The following is a 20983-nucleotide window of genomic DNA, read 5'->3' on the forward strand; positions in this document are numbered from 1 at the left end:
AGGCCAGTTATTTCATGGATCCAGGATAAAATGCATCCTGATAAAGTTCCCTTGGCCTTTGGGATTAAAATATCCCAAGATCATCACATTCCCTTCACCATACCTAGAGATTGGCATGGGGCACTTTCCACAAGATCATCTCTCAATGCAAATCAAACCAGCTATTAGCCTAACTGAAATAACACTAAGCCAATCTCTAGGTATCTATACATACTGTATGAAAATTCTAAACAAAACAAATCACTTCATTTTTTTTTTTACTTCAGTCTTTTAAACAATGATAACAACAATATTGTAGACTCTTAATTTATTTTCTCGATTAGTAAATATCAGCTCAATTAATAAGGTAAATGATGTGCTTTCCCATCATACAATATTTTTTAGTCAGTTGTGTCAATACCTGCAAAAACACTCCTTGAATGAAATACTTGCATTGTACTACTGCGTTCTGACATTTCGAAATGCAACAATGCATGAAATTAAGCTTGCATAGACAGAGGCATTTGCTTTTACGTCCTTCCAAGACAAAACATTCAGTTTTTACAGTCTGAATTGAGTTTTAAACAAATTTATTTTGCTTCAAAAAAAAAAATTTATAAAAAAAAAAAAAAATCAGGCTCTGGGCAAAAGACACCCATAGACAACTGAAGTCAAAGAGCACACACAGCGTAAAACACATGGTTACGGACATGCACGAGCTGTGACGCTCTGTGGGGGAGGGAGGCAAGAAAACAGAGAGAAGTGTGAACCGTGACTCCTGTAGGAACATGTCCAAAGGCCCTACGGATTCTATCAGACTTGAGGAGTCACATGGGCCACGGTGAGGCATTACACACACATAAACACATACAGCAAAGTTTCCCGTCCCCTCCCTGGCCCAAAAACCCAGTTTTCCTGCAGACATGTATGCAGTCTCCGTTTTTAATGTGGCACGGCTGCTACTCTGATGGTTAGTGGCAGCTCCATCTCCCTGTGTTTCAGTATTTCCCTTTGATAAAGCCCGAGGAGAGAGAAGGAGTGCCAGCCCAACGCCTCGGCGCAGGCCTCGCATCCCAGTGGGGGGTGTTTTCCTCGTTGCTGCCGTGGCAACGACATGTGACATCAGGAGCACATGGCAAGAGAGCATATTAGTAAACTCCCCCTGTGCATCTCCATTTGATCCGACCCTTATTCCCGATATCTACACATCCACATTCACGAAAGACCCAAGACAGCCATTTACATATAGAATAAAACCTGGCTGGTACGTGTGTTTTTACTGAAAGCCCCACACACACTAGGGTAAAATTAGCCGAATGTGTGGGCATGCACACTGCAATGAGCTTGCTCATAATACATCACCCCAAAAAAATCCCTCCCAACCAAAAGCCCTCCTACTCTACTATTCAGAAGATTAATCATTTAGCTTCAACAAGAGTTTTTTCCCATCGTTATTAGGGAGGGAAATTAGTCCTCTTTTCAATTAGATACAAAACTAGGAAAAAAATGTAAATTTTGGAAAAGTTGTTACTTGTATTGCGCTAATAAGGATCATTAGACATCTTGTGTGGGACTTTAATGACGGCTGTACAAGGGTCCCATGCGTATCGGAATGGTGAATAGATTAACCTGTGCTGTGAAGCCAGGAGCGGAGCATCTAAATAAAATATTCAGAGCAGGGTGTCGAGCGAACAGACTCGGGTCCCAGCGCCAAGCCTCCGCCGTCTGCCGTCCGTGTTAATATTTCAATTACACTCATGAATAAATGAATTAAATAGGTCCTAACATTTTCCCTGTTCCTTTTCTGCAAGAATTACCGCATCGTAACAGATAAGTCTGCCAGGGGTGATAGCAGAGTTTTTTGGTTTTTTTTAGTTGGCCTCAAAGGTCTGTTAGAGAGGCAGCATGTTAAACATCTTTCTCTAAGGTACATCGTCTCCCATGCTAGTGGAAAAACAGAGCACATATGGCACCTCAAGTGCAGCAGTCAAATGTTTCATGACAAGCTCCGGCATGTCTGATGACCATATGATATGATAAGCTGAGCTTCACATATTCTCATTAAATGTAACAAGCAATTAGGAAATAAGATAAATATCTGAATGTTATTTACAGTAGGTGTGCGATCCTGGTAAAGGATTCGAATCCGTCCAATAGCAGTCATCCATTCAATTTAATTGAGTAATTAGTTTAACCAAGTCTAATAAGTTTTCATCAAAACTGTTGACGGTGTCTATGAGCTTAGTATTCGTTCATAAATAAGCCTAATGACTAAAATAAGGGAAGATTATGTATTTATTTATTTATTTGTTTAATATGTTATTTCCTTTGCTTGTTTCATTGATAATTGTTGTGAATTAAGGAACTCTGCAATAGCAAATCTAGAAATAAGTCCTGCTCTTCACACTGACTGACACATTGAGTATGCTATAAATCACATCTTATAGAACTGCTCACTCCATATGGCAGATTTAAACAGCCGGTTAAAACAGCCAATCACCTAAATTCAGCCAAATCAACTAATTACCAGCTAAAACCAATTTCATCACACCTAAAGCAACATTTACGACACCACTGTTGATTTTAAAACGAGCGTTCAAAATGTTTGGGGTCGTTAAGATTTTTTAATGAAAGAAGTTCCCTATGCTGCTCACCAAGTCTGCATCAAAAATCAAAAAACAGTAAAAAGTAACTGTGTTCTATGTTAATATATTTTAAAATGTAATTTATTACTGTGATGGCAAAGCTAAATTTGTCAGTGTCTCCAGTGTCACATGATCCTTCAGAAGTCATTCTAATTTGCTGATTTGCTGCCCAGGAAACAGTTCATATTATTAAAACATTTTAAACAGTTGCGCTGCTTACTATTTTTTGTGGAAACTTTGATACATTTGTTTCTGGATTATTTGATAAATACAAAGTTCAAAAGAACAGCATTTACTTTAAATAGAAATTACAACATTATTTATGTATTTTACGGTCACTTTTGATCAATCTAATGCATCCTTCCTGAATAAAAATATTAATATATATATTTTTTTTTTAAATGTACTGACCGCAAATTATTGAACGCTTATGTATGTTGGCCTTAAATGTCTATAGGCAACTCACTATGTTTTGGAACAGAGTAAATAACAGAGCATAAGAGCTGAACTGACGAACACTTTTGGGCTGCACATGATGTTCTTGTGTATTTGCGTTCCTTGGATGAATTTTCAGGCCCTCCTCTGCTGTCAGAACTCATTTAGCAGTTTCTCCCTGGCTTCTAGACCTTTCCGCTGCTTGACATAACTGACATTTACATTTGCCCTCTATCAAAGAAAGAGAAACAAGGGTTTAGATCTCTTCACTCCCATAACAATCTTTCTCAAAAGGGCAGCAGAAAAATGACCATCCTCACAGCAATCTTATCAAGCGCTATTTAATCAAGGCGGTAAGAGTGAGAGAATCCATTTTCCAGGTTGTCAGCGTTACAATGGGCCAAACTGTCCATTCACAGTGGAAGAAATGACACAGCGTTGGTTTGAATGAACTCTACATTTCACTTGTTACAGCTTTCCCTTCATTCTTTGTCGTTGCATAATTGTTTTCTTTGTGCGCGCACCTTAATGGAATAACGCAAAACGTGACAATTTATTGATGTTGCATTTATTGGTGTTTCTCGTCCTTGGGGTATTTCCACTTCAAAGCGGTGTGTGCAGATAAAACAGAGAGTGGAGGAGAAATGCTAATTCATACAGTTCAAACTGCAGGCAGAAAGGACAGGCAGAAATCAATAGAGCTCCCCTGCGCGAGGGAGAGTCAACAGAGCAGAAGAGTCCAGTGCCCGAGCACATAAATAATATTTATGTAGACGGCAGATCCAAACAACCACAGGGGAGCATGTATAATTCTGATTCATACATCTGAGAAGCAATGATCTAGTAAATTTGAGGCTTGCTCATTTATTTCACACGAAGAGGCTCAGGGGCAACAGGTCGCCACCGGTGATTGTTAAGCCTTATCTGCATGATAACCGTGTTTAAACGTAAAAGCACTGTTGTGATGTTTGGGGCTCAGCACACTGTTTGTGTCTGTGGGACAAGAGCAGAATCTGTAATAATGCTGTGAAAGAGACTTATTTCTTAGACATTAAGTTTTTTTCTAGCTTGCTATTTGCTGTTCTCTCACCTTTTGTCTTCAGTCTAGCTGATAGGGCATGGAGTACATTTTGGAAACTGAGTGAGAAAGAGCCCAACTAACTGCTGCAGTTTCTGAGAAAAAGGATTTATCAATATAGTAACCTTGTTAATGGTTTAAAAATGTGTACACATTAATATTCCAGGAATTCCAACCTCAAAGGGGGTGATTTAAACTACATTAAAGCTTAAATAACACAGTTTTTTCTGTAAACAAGAATAACTGGTAACACTTTATTTTGATTGTCAACTTTAGACAACTTCATGTCAACTACCAGTCATTAGAGTATCAGCAGACTGTCTGCTTAATATCTGCTAACACTTTATTTTGATGCTCCCCCAACAGACATTCTAAAGACTATAAATAACTTTGCAAGTTCGTCAACTTATTCTACTAATCCTAACCTAAAAGTCTCCTAATCCTCTAATGAGAGTTAGTTGACATGTAGTTGCAAAATAATGAGTTAGTTGACAGGTAGTTGCAAAGTTACTTATAGTTAGTAGAATATCTAAAGTGGACTATCAAAATAAAGTGTAAACAAATGACCCTCCATCCTAAATTATCGATACCAACTGCCTCAAATGAACTATTCCTCCCATCGAGGTAAATGAAGGCCTGGGCTGTGTCCGAAAGCTTAGGCAGCTGACTTTTTGCCTAGCTGGAGTAGCTGCCCTATCAGGCAATGAATTCATAAGCAGCATACAAAAGTACCACCTGAAACTGATTTCAAACAGGCTTCTGAGCCAGCAGAGAGAGCTTTAGTGATGCAAATATTACTTAATTACTTCAAAAGTTATTTCTCAATAGAAATTAAATTAAAAGTTGGTTAAAAAAAATGGTTCAAAAATACCTCAACTTTCAGATGCCATTTTTAATTTTTTAATTTTAGCTTAACTGTCACAGAATCAAATGCATAGAATGTTAGGATAATATTGCCTTCAAAAATCAATCAGATGAAGGTATCTAACTAGAGAGCATGTAACACGATCAGTGGATTTGGACATGCCTTGTTGCCTTCCTTCTGCAGAGGCAGAATTTTTCAGTTTCGGACACTGCCCTGGTTTGGAATCAGCGTGAGGTAAACTAAACGTTAGTTGCCTTTTGAATAAAGGGTTAAGATCTTCTTTATTTACTGCATCAACTTCCAGTTTCAATAAGAAATACGATAATATATCACAGTTCACAGGGGCTTTAAAGTTGCCATGAAATGGAAATTTACCCTATTTCTAAATTAATGTTCTTAATCTTTTTGTGCCTCTTTCATCCATGCATTTTTCAAATTACTATTTTTTTTGACCTCATACTTTTTAAACAAAATATCATAACTTGATCTTCCTGTCAAATGACAGACTTCTCTTTGGTGACATATGCAGGATTTCTCCAATCATTTAGTCAGCTTAAACCCCGCCCCTTTCTTATAATCAGCTGCAAGCTCGCATTCAGATCTGCCTCCATCTAATCAACAACCAAAGGATAGAACCACTTTTTGTCTTTTTTGAAAATCTATTTAACTTGAATGTGCGTCACAATATAGAAGAAAGTTCTGCTGCTACTTCCGTTTCAACGCAGAATATGCTTTCTCATGGGGACAAACTATCAATGTAATACTTTGTTTCTTTGGTCAGATGAAGATTATTGTATTATAATCGCTTTAGATACTGCAATAACTTTGATTAGATCAGGAATAGAGCAAAAAATGCTTTACAATTGTTCTAATGGGTCACTGATGGCTCCAGGAAGTTGTCATTACAGTTAATCTTATCTAAAGTGTTCTCACTGATGAAGAAAACAAGGCAAACCAAAACACAATATAATTGCCATGCAGGCATCTGGAATATGAAGGAGAATTAATATGAAGTATGCACCCAATCTCTTTGTGAAGTATCTTATGGTCTGGAATCATCCAGGACACATTCCGTAATGAAATAACAATCACTTCTATTAGATTACAGAAACAGACAACCTTCATCCTCCATCTACCAGCAGAACCATAGCCTGTTTCATTTCACATATCAATCATGCTAAACTGAAGAAAATCTGTTCATGTGGTGCATAATCTGGCCAAAAACTTGATCGGTGTCAGTAATAATAAAGGGTAAGAGGTTCTCAGCATCAAACGCACCCTCTGGACATTACTCCTCTGTTTAATACAGCCTGCTCAACATAAGAACTATATTGAACCAGCCTCTCCGCCTTTTCAGGACTTTGTTAAATGTTGTCAGAAGCCCATCTACAAGGCGTCTCTGCAATTATTCATCCCACCATTTTGTGTAATTATAGACTGTGAGACAGGCGATATGTTTAGCTTATGGTTCAGTGCTTTTGCTCAGAACTTCTCCCTCCCAGTTGTGCGATGCAGTATGCCGAGAGCTTTGTGATGATGAACTTGCCAAAACTGTTGGTGTTCTGTGTCCTTGGCCAAATCCCAAGAAACTGCAGGCATCCTGCCATTACTTTATCTGTACTCATCAAATCAATATGAGCAAAGGGGGCATCTGAATGGCAGACCATTTCTCAAGGCAGGGTGGAGAAGACGTTAAGACTAACATCAGAATTCACCTGAATCCAATCTCAGTGGTCTTCAGTCTCATTTATACAGTGAGGGTGACTGAAAAAAAGTGGAGAATGAAAAGTCTGATCCACCAAACATACTTAACGTCTCTGATGAGAATTATAACTTGCAGTTAATTAATTGTGACAGATGTTTATTCAGTGAGTTAATTCAGTGAAGGATTCTGCAACTTGAGATTGCCTATGAGATTGTCCATTTAAGGATGAACCCACTAAAGACATACTATGGCTGGAGAAAAAGACTAGGGCAACTAACGCTCAGGCTTTCCATTTCTTTGCAATAATAGAATCTGAATGGACGTGATAATGAAAGATGTCTCTGTGACATCATATAAATAAATGTATTTTAAATACATTTTGGTATAGGTTTTTTTCACTAGGGAAGCTTTGTGCTTTGTTACTTCTGATATGAAACAAAGTTTCAGCTTTCAAATTCTGTCACTTTTATTACAAAATTCAAATAATAAATACCGTATTGGCGCTCTTTAATGTAGCGTAACAGAGTGCTTTAGCGCATCAGTTCAAACGGAACATGAACTGATCATCACTTCCACTTTACTACTAGTTACAGCACAAATTAAACAAGAATAAAAATGAGAAGGTGTTGAAAGATACAGTACAACTTACTGAAATCCGTATCATGTCATATGTAATCGCTCAACCAGTGCTTCAACCGCCAAAAGACGTTGATAAAACAGCTTGTAAACAATGTCACATAACTCTAGAGAGTATGCACTATATTTCATTTTATAATGATGTACCAACTGGGGTTACCTGTATAGTTTACAGCATTAGTTGAGAGATATTTTTATCCTTGAGAAAATTTGCCATGTACTGTACCTGATGTGATAGGCCCCAATGTTTTGAAATCGAATCGTAAGCTTGTGAATCGAAATCTAATAAAATTGTGACATTTGTGTCAATGCCCAGCCCTAGGTTTTGGTTTCACGTGACACCGATCAGACGCATTCTTAGGGGGCACTTACATAAGAACCATTCTTGAAAAAGAAAAAGTTAGATGAAGTGCAGAATCCTGGGGTCTCAAGAGTCTCAAGATGTTTTAGACTATATTAGTTTGGACCCAGACTAAAAACCCACAGGTTCTGCTGTGCTTTAAATCGGATAAAATTAAAAGAGTTTTTTTTTTAGAGAAGATTTAATTGTTAAAAAGCTCAAGCTCAGCAAATTGTCAGCATGCTGCAACATAATTAAAAAGCTTATATAAGTTTGAATATAACTGAATATAACTGCCTTCACAGGAAGATCACTTTTTTATTTTACTGTATTTTTTATCAAATAAATCCAGCCTTTGTGAGCATAAGAGACTTCTTTCAAAAACATTAATGTCCGCATGAAATGGATGTTGAGATAGTCTTTTCTTCCATATTTTCTTCCTTACATATATCTGAGTGAAACGGGTTCTCAAACAAGAAAATTGTTTGGGGTTGATGCTTATGGCAGCATTTGTTACTAACTGGTTCATTGACAAACATTTTCCACCTACACGAAAATGCATTACGCTTACAATTGTGGATAATATGAATGGTGAGATGTTAAAACATTTCCCAAGACTCCTCAGGCCTATATTTGCAGGAATGCTCCATTATTGAATGGCCATAGTGTTCTAGCGCTCCCCATGGCCTGGCTCCGCCCTCCTTCGTACTTCCGCTCAATTTTCATTTTCCTTCAGTACTACGTCTGGGATTCTGCTGTAGACTTTGGTTTTCTCCGATCAATTGTTTAACGGGCCAATCAGCGAACAGAGGGAGTTGCTGAGAACGATGGCGTTGATGACGACTCGTGCGTTATTTTGAGTTGTAGTTCAGTAATAGTAGAGGAGAAAGATGCGAGCGAAGCCATTCGGTCCGTTGTGGCAACGCTGCCGAATATCAAGACGTTAAAGCCGGAGCAAGAACAATCTTTGCTTAGTTTTGTTGGTGGCCATCCTCCCCACAGGGTTCGGGAAAATACATATGTCACGAGCAAACGTTAGCGATTGGTTATGGCAGATAGAGTGACTCTGGGCAGATCCAATAGTTTTAGGTTTAAATAATGTTCCCGCCTACAAGGAAGTTAACGCTTGTCAATGGAGCGGTACCAGACTGTATGTACAAATGAAATCTACGAGAGTCTGGTGGGACCAGGCTACCCATGACCTGCCAAGGATAAAGAATCTGTTTACTGTAAATTGCACCCCCAATTTAAATTGCCCCCCCCCCCCCCCCCCCCTCTGTGTGTGTATGTATGTATGTATATACAGATATATATGTAAATGTAATACATCCCTTATAAACTCTAACTCTGAATGTGGTCTAAAAGTGAATCAGCACAGTTCACAGTGTACTAAATGTGTGAGCGTGAGTGACTGGAAAAATGTGTGAGCAGTGCATTTGCAGTGGTACTTGCCAGCATCTGCCTGTGGACCACCACATTGCACAGCTGTGACCAGACCATCCGTCCATCCCAAGAGACACACATCCCATGGGCTTGCTTACACCATTTATGCACATACACAGACACACACATTTTGTCTGTGCATCAGTGGCTCCTTCTTTGCTGTCCAGGAATTACAAATGATTTAATGTAATTAGAGGACTGACAAGGGCAAACTTAACGCTTATTACTCAGCGCTCGCCTCTGGAGAAAGAAAGCATTCACATGGCATTTGGCCAATCTCTAAAGACTCAAATTTAAATCCTCATTTTCTGTTTGTTTACAATTAGAAACATTGAGTGTCAAATTTTATATAGATGTGTTTTTCATACTGTCCATTTATTTGCATGCAATATTATTATGAAAAAGCACACAGATCAGTGCTTATTTCCATCTAGAAATCTATAGATGGAAATCTCAAGTATACAAATAATAAAATTTAGAACTCAAACTATTCAGTTTTCCTAAGGCCTCGTCCACACTAATGCGTTTGTATATGAAAATGCATCTTTTTCTCTCAGTTTTGGCCTTTTGTCCACACTGAGACATTTAAATGTGAATGAGAAACTTTTGGAAAACGCTTGAAAATGCTAGTGTGGACGGAGGGCGTTTTGAAATCCGGATTAATGTAGACATAGCACTAGATGAATCTCATGCGTTCAGACGTGCTCTTGGACAAACCACACTCAAAATAACTGTTTGGGAGGGTCGCGGTTTGACGTTCATCAGTTTAGTTTCGACCAGAAGCCAGACTCTAGCGGTGTCCATTTTTCCCACAGCGTTTTGGAGGGCAGTGAGAGAGATCAGCTTGGAAGCGTCCCCATCCCCAGTTCCCCTCTCCTGGCATCCAATCAGTCCCTTTCCTCACTGCCTTCAGCAGCAGAAACAATCACTGGCAAACATTTGTTTTGCATTTATGGTACAAGTTCAGTACCTTTTAAAACGCTTGCAAATTTAGCCAGCCAGACAATCAAAGAAATTGATGCCACTTCTATAAAACAGCTAAGGAATGTGTCCGATTGAGCATGTCCATGTGTACGATGCTAAATATTAAGGAACTAAAACATTTTGTTTTTGCACTTTTCTAACCAAAAATAAAGCATCTAGTCAAACACAACAGAGCTCAGGTAATCTCCATTGCTAAAATATGTCATTTAGCAAAAACACCATCCATAATTCTAGGATTACAGCTATAAAATAATCCATTATACCAACCAACATGCTACAGTTAGAGAAAACGTAAAACATGCTTTGAAACCCAGGTCACGGTTAAACATAGTTTATGAATATGCTTAAAAGCAGACACTTGCATTATTTATTCCCATTAAAGAAAGTTAGAGTAAAGTCAACATTTAATGGCATTCATTTACTTCCGTAATACAACACTTCTGAGCGAAACAGGATATTCATCACAATAAAATGTAGGTTGGGACTTTTATCCATCGGAAATTGACTGGATCACTGTTGAGAAGGCTTTTTGACTGGGACGTGGAGGATGAAGGTCAAGTTCACTCACACAAGCATCTTGATGCATCTTAATAGTAATGTGTCTTTCTACATTTTGAATAAATGTGCAGTTAATGGGCTTGAAACAAACCTGGCTGCCTGGCCTTCCTACTTTGACAGCAAATACCATGTTATTGTGCTTAAAAACCTTTTCAGCATCATACTGGATGGTGACCTGAGTCCTTGAAATGTGAACGACTTGGTCAGGGAGCCGTGGAAAAGAATAACGACTCGAATAACTGCTGACTATGAGTGAGACTCACTAAAAGGAAAATGTAGCATAACGTAACATAACATAAAATGGGTGGATTGGGATTGGGGGGATGTAAAATAAAATAAAAATACTACTATGCTACTGTTTTTATTATTGCTTGATACAAATTTCACATTTTTAATTTTTAATTCTTGTGATTTGATTCTGATCTTGATTCAATATCGATTCCTTTGGATAAATATTAGGTACAGTAGATGCGTTAATGTGTTATGTTAATTTTTCTCCAAAAAAAGAATATCTCACCTAATGCTGTAAATATAAACAGCGCTGTCAGCTGGTAAATTATCTCAAATTAAATATAATGCGTTTTTTATAATAACAACGTTATAATATTTAAACGATATAGGTAAAAATTTTTAGGCGATATAGGCGATTTTTCTCTTCTTGAGAAAATGGATGTGTGGCGTGAGAGCGTGTAAAAAGTGACAATTGCGTGAGTCTCACGGTGAATTTGTGAGAGTTGGCAGCCCTGGGCTGTTCAGTTTGTAAATATTTTTGGCGGGTGTGGTTGTGCTGCCGCGGTCTTGTTCATTTGCCATGTTGTTTGTGTATAGTTTGTGTATAGTTCGGAACTACGGGAGCCCAGAGAGGAGCGTCGGCGGATGTTAAAGAGAAAACCGATTTTCATTCAAACAAGTTGACGTAAACTACACATTCAAGTTAATCAATAAAATCGATTTATCGCCCAGCCCTAAAGCCACAGAATTATAGCATGAGTTTGACAAAATAATGCATTTAGGATCCAATATCTCTGTTATTGTCCCTCACTGTCTGATAAATAAAGGTCTCTAGGATATACTTTCTTTAAACCAGTTAGTTCTCATTTGCAACGCTGAACTTCATTAAAGTCAGAAAAAAATCACAACAGGATCCAATGGAAGTGTAAAATAAAAATAAATAAATAAATAAAAAATCATAATAATTGAATGCGTCCTTGTTTCAATGTAATTACATATTTAAGTATCATAAAGTAATATTAATAACTATATGGTTAGGTATGGTATAGAAATTACTATATGGTTAGGGTTAGGATTAAGGTTTAGAGTTGGTTTAGGGTTAGTTGCATGTAATAAAGGGTAAATAACTGTTATTACTACATAATATATATTATATATATATTAAATTAAAGATATAATTTAAACAAATTTCAATCAATTAAAAAGTAGAGGTATAAATGTTCAAACAAACATATACTATGTCATTTTAAAACACATTACAGTTTAATTTAATATAAGCTATTATGGCAATGCTTTTTAGAAAAAGTGTAACTCGTTGCGACAACACGACAAGATGCTTTACATAAGCTTGAGGCTCTTGGTCTTTTGAGAATAACAGAAATGTATGGCAAGGGCTTACAGCTCTGCAAGGGTCCCTGCACTCTGTGTGCCAATCTGACAAGATGCATTTGCTCCTCCGTGAGGCGTAAGCTCCAGTGATATCTGAACGCATGACACCAGGGTGGTAGTATGAGCTGGGCTCAAAGAGGTCAAGAGTATATTGACTTCAATAGAGTCAAGCCCACTTGTCAAGCCCACATGAAAGCCCTTGCCTAATCCATATGAAATTAGCGATTTAGTCCAAATTTTCTGGAGACTTGATCACTTTATATGATGAACAGATTGAATATAGGATTTGAATTTTAGATTGGCAATTTTATTCACATATAAACAATGATCAGCAAACATACAGTAAACAGAAGTTCAACCATACTTGCTTGGGGTGGTGATGGCGCAGTGGATAAGACACATGCCTTTGGTGTGAGAGACCCGGGTTCGAATCCACTGTGAGACACCAATGTGTCCCTGAGCAAGACACTTAACCACTAGTTGCTCCAGAGGCGTGCGACCTCTGACATATATAGCAATTGTAAGTCGCTTTGGATAAAAGCGTCAGCTAAATGAATAAATGTATGTAAATGTATGTAAATGTATGATGTGAAAGAACAAACCTCACTGGTTCTTGCAGTAGCTCAAACGTGCTGTGTAACACGAGAATGAACCTCATTGGTTCTCACACGTCATGCTTGAGTTTACATTTACCAGAACTGATGTGTGCGTTGATGGATGTTTATATGTGAATTGAAGACTAAATTAAATATGTTCATCATATAAAGCTATTGAGTCTCTTCAGAAAATTTGGACTAAATTACTCAATTCCTATGGATTATTTTTAGGATCTCTTTATTAGCTTTTTGAAGCGTCAAAGCGGTAGTTGCATAGCTGTCAATTGAGGGACAGAAAGCTCTCAGATTTCATTCAAATATCTTTATTTGTGTTCCTGAAGATGAACAAAAGTCTTACCGGTTTGGAAAGACATGAGAAAATGATAACAGAATTTTCGTTTTTGGGTGAACTATCCCTTTAACAAGTGGATAGTCACAGAGCATCAGAAGGTCTGGGATCTTTTTTTCTGTTTTCTTTTGCTGAAACACTTTGAGGGGCAATTGTTCAAGTCAGAGCCTCTCATACCTCCATTTGAGCAATAAGGAACATAGCGGTTTAGTCGGAAGCAAATTCATTTCTCTAAATGTGAAGTATTGAGTCCACATTTATATCAATTATATACCACAAAGAAGAAAAAAAATGAAAAGGAGAAAGACCTGAAAGATATATGACTATGCAGGTAAACAACCACTACAAAAGACAAGAGTTGAGCCCTTTTCAGGATAATTGCACAATAAAAGTATATCAATGCTTTTTTCTATCTCTATTTGTGGCTCGCTCACTATTTATGCGGATGAAAACTACTCAAGGCAAACAATATCATTTACCACAGATGAAAGCAGACCCCAACAAAAACGATGGGCATCCCTCCTGCTGTCTGGATGATCCAAGACCGAACCGTGACCTTTAGTACAACTAATGATCTCCAGTCCACTGAAGATACTGAGGGGGTCCATCGCAGTGCAAATGTTACGTGGACTTTTCTTTTTAATTTCGCTCCAGATCTTTCAAGTGTATCTGTGAAAGTCTAAGCGCTGCAGGCACGGCCAGCAGCACCCAGGCGGAGGCGAGCGGATGGGTTCTGCCTGCCTGGGGATGCGTTGAGAGGGGATCAAGGGATAAAGAGCCTCTGCTCTGGGACTGATTACTTACATCTGCCCTGTTAAATCCTTGCATGCATACTCAATGCTACTACTGTTTGCTTTGTTTACTGTTTGCGAGTGTCATCGTGTGTGTGTATGCACAGGCTTGGCTACTTGTGATGGCCAAATGTTTGAAACTGACGCACGTCAAAAAAACAATGAAACGTGTCGTAAACTCTCTTGTGAGGCCATCTAAAAGGGTCATCACTATTAAAAGGTTCATAAATCAGCCAAAATCGCTTTAGTTCTTATGTGAGGGCTACATTTAGCAAACACCATGACCTCTGGATAAAAACCACTGTATTCAACATGTCCTCACTAAAATTGGGGGGGGAGGGGGGGGTGTAATGTAACTTAAACAGATATGTCAGAATGTATCATGGACAACAGACCTTTAAGCCTTGAGTTATAAAATTATATCTATAAAATGAGATTTTCTATACAACCTGGCTTTACAAGAGTTGCACAATTTTGAATGTACAAACACCAGTGATAAGTCTGTCATTCACCCTTGCATATACACCAAGTGTTCAAGTGGCCTATTCTCATTTACATAAATACACTAATGCATGCATGCATGACTACTTTTTAGATCTTGTTTAATTACATGTTAGATCAACGGATGTCTGAACTGAAATTTGTTCATCTTGCTGCTGCAAAAATAAGCTGCACAACTACTGACATTCAGCTCATTATGACTGTTACGGAGAGTGTGAAAGAATATTATTTAAAGCCTTTCAAATGTCCAAATCAAAGCAACAATGTGTGTTTGTTAGAAGAAACAGTTTTGTTTAACAAAATGCTGGTAAATCAATATGACAATCAATGCACAATAGATTGCTAAAGCTTCACTGGACATCAGAGGTCATGGACCTTCATCTCAAATGATCCATCTTAAAGCATATGCAGAGCATGTAGTGGGATTAAATCTAGTGAGATGGCTTCCACGGATATTTTAACGCCTTGGTAATTTACACTTTGATAATTACGCAAACAAATAGCTACCGTTTTCCCGCGGTTTTTAATTTCCCTGTTGTAACACATATGAAAATATGGTGATAAATACTGATTGATTAACTTCTCATCTCCCCAGGTTATCACACCACCATAAATAGTAGATTGTGAGGGCCAAAAAGTGCCTTGAGCACAAAGGAGTAATTTTCACATTTCCTCAGTTGTTACTGTCGCCGAAAAACCCAATAAGAGCATGGAATTTAATATACTCTTTATTAAAATAATTACCTGTGGGACTTCTCTTTGCCCAGAGTTATTTATTGGGTCAGTTAGTCACTTAGATTTACTGAGTTCTCATTGACTAAGCCAAAATGACAATATATATTATCAGTGCCGCAGAACTATAAACTACAGTATCTTGTCATACTAAAAGATCTTTGTTATAGGTTGGATTTACATCGATTTGACAGCATCAAGGACAAGTAACAAAAGGTTCAATCGATCCCTTTACTAATCAATAAATGTTCGTTCCATTTGGTATTACTGATGCTTAAAGTTGCTCAATTTTTATTCATCCTTGAATACTTTGGGCCACGAATAGGAAAAAAGCCGGTTAAATGAATTACTGTCATCTTCAGGTATAAGGAAAACTAACACGACCCTGCTGAAAAAAACACACATCTTAAACCAACCTAAAATACTTTGTTGGTTTTAGCTGGTCTCTTTAGCCCAGTCTATTTGTTCTAGGGCACTTTCAGTTTGTTGGGCTAGGAGACCAGCATGAACCAGGTAAGACCACAAGCACACCATCTTAGGCTGGTTTATGCTGTTTTTTTCCCCAGCAGGATTTAAAAACGGACATATAATAGCCTAATAGCAAGGGAAATATTATCTTGCAAGTAGGCTACCAGTTTACATGAATTAACAGGTTTGTGTACAAGCTTTCAGCTGAATTTCTAGCAGATGCAGAACGGAGAGTGCCGAATAAAACAGTCACAAACGACATTCAAAATGAAGAGTAATACTGATAAATTCATGCAAATTATCAAGAGAATTGATTTTCTGTAGGTAACTTATCCACGATGTAAGAAAATATGCAGCACTTAATGCACGAGCTACTGGCACGTGCACAGCTCATCAAGACTACGCAACACCTGTACACTTCACAAACACGAACTTGATCGGTTTTGCCTCCTCCAGACATCTGATAGAAAACAATCGCTGGACATTGCAGAAACCCCAGAAAAATCGCGTTTTCCACATGAGCGCGCGCCGAACGCACACTGCCCGCAGTTTACCATATGCACGTACACGTCAATATAAGCATTTACCTCGGTGTCGTAGATTTTGGTGATGAGTGAGGAGGAGTACTGCCTGGACTCGCGGATGTGCTGGATGGCCAGTTGAACGGCCGGCTCGATGCCTTGACTGATGCTGCTCATCAGCGCTGATTCATTCATCGGCATCAGGACCATGATGGGCAACTTCTCACCATCCCTCATGTACCAGTTGTTGTCCAGGCCGTGCCTTGTGTAATCGTTGCAAACCTTCGCCAATGCAGATTGAAATCCCCAGAAGGACAGGAGTAGGCATCCCGACAGAAAGATCATTTCACATCTGCAGTCCCTCCGGGACGGAGCCATGCTACCGAACAACTGAGATCCACCTTCTCACTGTCCTGGCATCGCAGTCTTTAGGTTCCTCTTTGATGCTGCGATCAGTCAACGAGAAAAGACATGATATGCAATAGTACAGGCTCACGCGCACTCGATCTCGAGAGTAGAAATGATGCGTAAAACCAGAGGGTGTCCAGTCGCAGGGGTTATAAAGCGAGCTGCTTCCCCTGTCAGTGTTCAGCACAGGTCCTTATCAAATCCTATCCTAACCAATCTTTCCTTTCACCTCCAATAGAGCACCAAAATGTGCACATCACAATCGACCGCCTGTGCGTTACGCAGAGGTGCGCGCGCTCTGATTTGAGTCAACCGCTATAGCGAATGTAAATATAACAGCCGAATATATTCCAAGCAGTTGAGGAGTTGCATCCCGATGTGGAAAGCGCATAGGTGAGGTTGCAGAGGGCGAGCCCTGGTATGTAAAAGCAATCCGAGTGAGGATATCCGTGCGAGTCCGATGCTGCTGCTTCGGCGGATGCGCTTCAGGTCTTTCGAGCGCTGGCTGCGCTGTGCATGTATGCGTGCGCGCGTGTGTGAGCGCGCCCGACACATGCAGAAAACATTCTCCAGACCGAGCGATATTTGCACAAAAGACAAACGACCGACAGACCGACAAGGGAGCTGTTCACTTGTAACGCGTTCAATACTGTCTCATCGTAATATGTCAGATAAATTGCCCACCTTAGCCCAATGGAGTCCTTTTTAAAATATGTATTCAGAACGTAAACATAACTGGAGCGGCGTCGAGTGTCACGTAAGCTAGTTTTAAATATTCATCCGTGCGCAAAGAGTTGACATCTTACAATTAACTCAAACCATATTTCACATTGTTTTTTGGCCATCGACAGCAAAAATAAACACTGCCACCTAGCTATAACAGCCCCGAATGTGAATAAAGTTCACTTTTCTCTCAAGTTATTGAGCCTCAATTCTAACCGAGCTTAAAATATGCGCCTCTCGGGCATTTAGAGTTCAGCTAGATCTGTTTTGCAATGGAAATTAAAACAGGCAGCAAATTTCACAACACAGTAGTAATGATGATGCTACTCACCGGAAGTCACTTCTGACCGAAGACACGCGAGATTAGGCCAATTTCAACGTTCCTGTCCGAGGTGCTGAAAAGCACCAACTCTGCGTGCCTTTGCTTACTGTCAGCATGAGATTACCATGTGTCACATAATTACCAAGCAAGAAACAGAAAAACAACATACTTCTGCAACATACTACTTGCATTTAAATGATTGTAAAGTTTTGTGTACTGCAATTTGTGTCAATGAGAACTTACTTGAACTCGACCATTAATGAAGTGTGTTCTTTTGGTATGTAGGTCTGTATAGAATAAATATAATCCTGGACATAGCCTGATACATTTATATTGTTTTTTGTGCATACATACTATATATTAAGGAGGTTCACATATTTATATGTGCCCTGCAGTATGACCTGCAGTACTTACAGTAATACTATTTTAAACATAAGTTTCAGATTTTTATTTAATCGTACATGCCATTTTTCATGAGTTAATATTAAGTACGAGACTGGATGGAATATTAATATTTATAACATTTGAATTGTTAGCAGGACTTTTTAAGTGAACTGCAGAAAATCTAAAAGGTGACTATGAATGGTGAAGATAGATAGATAGATAGATAGATAGATAGATAGATAGATAGATAGATAGATAGATAGATAGATAGATAGATAGATAGATAGTGGTAAACTGATGGTAAACTCTTATCTTACTGGTTCAAGTACTATACTTAGACCCTATACTTAGCCTTATGGCTTTGTTCACCGCTGTCTGTGTTTTACTTTCTGTTGTGTGATTTCTAGATGAAGAAATAGGTCAAGTTGTTGTCCCATCTGTTAGCTTTATGCGAGACACCTCCCTCTTTTCTGCTAGAGAATATAATAAGAAACTCAAGCACAAATGTGGCGGATTTTAATACAGGGACACACAGAAAGTGGGAAGATCAAGCCAAACGATTATAGTTATTACAATTTAAAATAACAGTTTTTTTTTTAAATACATTTTAAAGTGTAATTTATTAATGTGATGCAATGTCTTCAGTGTCTCATGATCCTTCAGAAATCATGCAAATACAGTGATTTGGTTCTGAAAAATATTTGTTTTATTATCGTTGTTGAAAACAGTTGTGCTGCTTCATATATTTGTGGAAACTGCAAAACACGTTTAAAGATTCTTCGAGGAACAAAAGGTTCAAAAGAACAGACTTTATTTTAAATAGAAATATTTTGTTTATGTAAAAGTCTTTACTGTCACATTTGATCAATTTAATGCTCCCTTGCTGGATTGAAGTATTAATTTCTTTAAAAAGAAAAAGAAAACCTTACTTAACCTAAGCTTTTGACTTCAACAATATATTGCAAGATAGAATGAACATATATTGTTAGACAATAGTCTAAATGTACAGTATTTTTTATATACTGTAGATGGAAAACAGCATAGTTACACAATTATCCTTTGTTATATCAACTTATACTGTACATCTTTTGCATCTGAATGTCAACTTTGTGGTGATGTCTCTAAGAACCTGGATTCATTTATGCCCTGAAGATCCTGTGAAGTCAACACTTGATACAGGTGAACACACAGCTATCTGCAGACTTGCCACACACACACACAGTCCTGTCTGACATGTCTCCACTTAATAGAGATTAATGGGACAGCCTGAGGACATTCTTCAGTGCTGCACTGACAATGCATTCCTGCTGGATGCATCCTGAATTTTGAATGTCAGATATTCAAAACAGCGGAAATGAAAAATGAAGCCTTATGAAGTAGCCGTGCCACAAGATCTCTCCAAGTCTAGCCATTTATTACGGAAATTGTACCATAAAATGTTATCAGATTATCTGTAAGTGATAATCATTTCAACAGATATTAATTACAACATTTGATTTATGGTATGACATTTCTACAGAGTAACAGAATCAGGAATCAGGAAAATGTGAAGTTTAAAAAGTTGGGTGTCAGTAAAAAAATGTTTTTTAATTATTGCTTTTATTTAGCAAGGATGCATTAAATTGATCACCACTGCCAATACATGCATTTGTAATGCTACAAAAGATGTCTGTTTCAAATAAATGCTGGTCTTGTGGAATTTCAGTTGATCAAAGAATCCTGAAAAAGAAATGATCATGGTTTCCAAAAGATATGAAGCAAAACAACTGTTTTCAACTTTGATGATAAGAAATGTTTTATTGAGCAGCAAATCAGCGTATTAGAATGATTTCTGAAAGATCACGTGACACTGAAGACTGGAATGATGATGCTGAAAATTCAGCTTTGCCATAAAAGGAATACATAATTGAAAAGATGAGGCTGCTGTGAATAAGGTCTATTGAATCCAATTAAAAGGTACACCAACTTTTGGCCCTCTAGCAGTTAAAAAACTAAACTGCATGCATTTTGGAGAAGAACATTGTTTTGGTTGTGCCTAGGCTCTGCGTGCCTGTGCGGATGAATATGGTTCTTTCTGATTATCCTACTGCTCAAAAAATATGCACAGACTTAAGAGATTTAACCAGTTTGGATGGAACGGATCTCAAGCTGACTATCTGATATTACTGTAGCTATATCCATTAATAGGCAGGTACTTCTTGAAAATAAATTCCAACACACACAGCATATGACAATTTATCTGTTCAATAAAATACCTTACTCACCTGTTCAGTAATAAAAACGGCATCTAGACTCTGTGTCACTTTTACAACGTTTCAAATCCCTCGTCATCAATCTTTTCGCCATCTCGAAAAGCCAGGCTGCTGTCAATTCTCGTTGCACAAGCTCTTCGCGTTCTCTTTTTGCCAGCAGACTCTCCTCTGTTCTGCGTTTTTTTTATTTATTATTATTAAGATGACTCTCTGGAGATTGGGGATTTAGAGTTCTCCATCTCAACCATTCTCAATAGTTGTGACAACTATAAACTATGCCTCGCCACACCATACACGCGTGAAAGAGTCAGTGCAAATTTTCTGCATTAACGGATATGACTGGACACACGGACGAGGGACGCATGTACGCAATTTCCCGCGAAAACTATCACGCAATCAGGGTAAGAAAAACATGTTTTTAAAGAAGGATTGATGATGTATTGACCTTTTTTTGTATTTTGAACAAAAAAAGTTACATAATGTAGCCTACCATTAACAAGAATCCCTTTATAGCACTATAGCTCTTTTTTACACACTCAAGTGTCACCTGAGCAGTGTCATTCTGGGTGAAAATCAGACATTTTGCTCTTAAGAGGAGCACTGGCAAAAGTCAATAGAGCTGAGCACAGGCTCAAATTTCAGTGGCAG

The 20983-nt window shown here is 38.2% G+C and overlaps 1 protein-coding gene across 1 annotated transcript in view; it reads right to left on the bottom strand.

Annotated features, from left to right (window-relative positions):
* Positions 1–17190, bottom strand: part of gabbr2 (gamma-aminobutyric acid (GABA) B receptor, 2) — a 241708-nt gene extending 224518 nt beyond the window's left edge. Inside the window, exon 1 of the mRNA XM_077196192.1 lies at positions 16313–17190. Within this exon, the coding sequence (XP_077052307.1) occupies positions 16313–16624 (312 nt within the window). The 5' untranslated portion in view covers positions 16625–17190. The remainder of the gene's footprint in view (positions 1–16312) is intronic.
* Between the last annotated feature and the right edge of the window lie 3793 nt (positions 17191–20983).

Source organism: Siphateles boraxobius, unplaced genomic scaffold, assembly GCF_051911475.1.
Source record: "Siphateles boraxobius isolate OS27281-9 unplaced genomic scaffold, OSU_SipBor_1 35, whole genome shotgun sequence".
Lineage (NCBI taxonomy): Eukaryota > Metazoa > Chordata > Actinopteri > Cypriniformes > Leuciscidae > Siphateles > Siphateles boraxobius.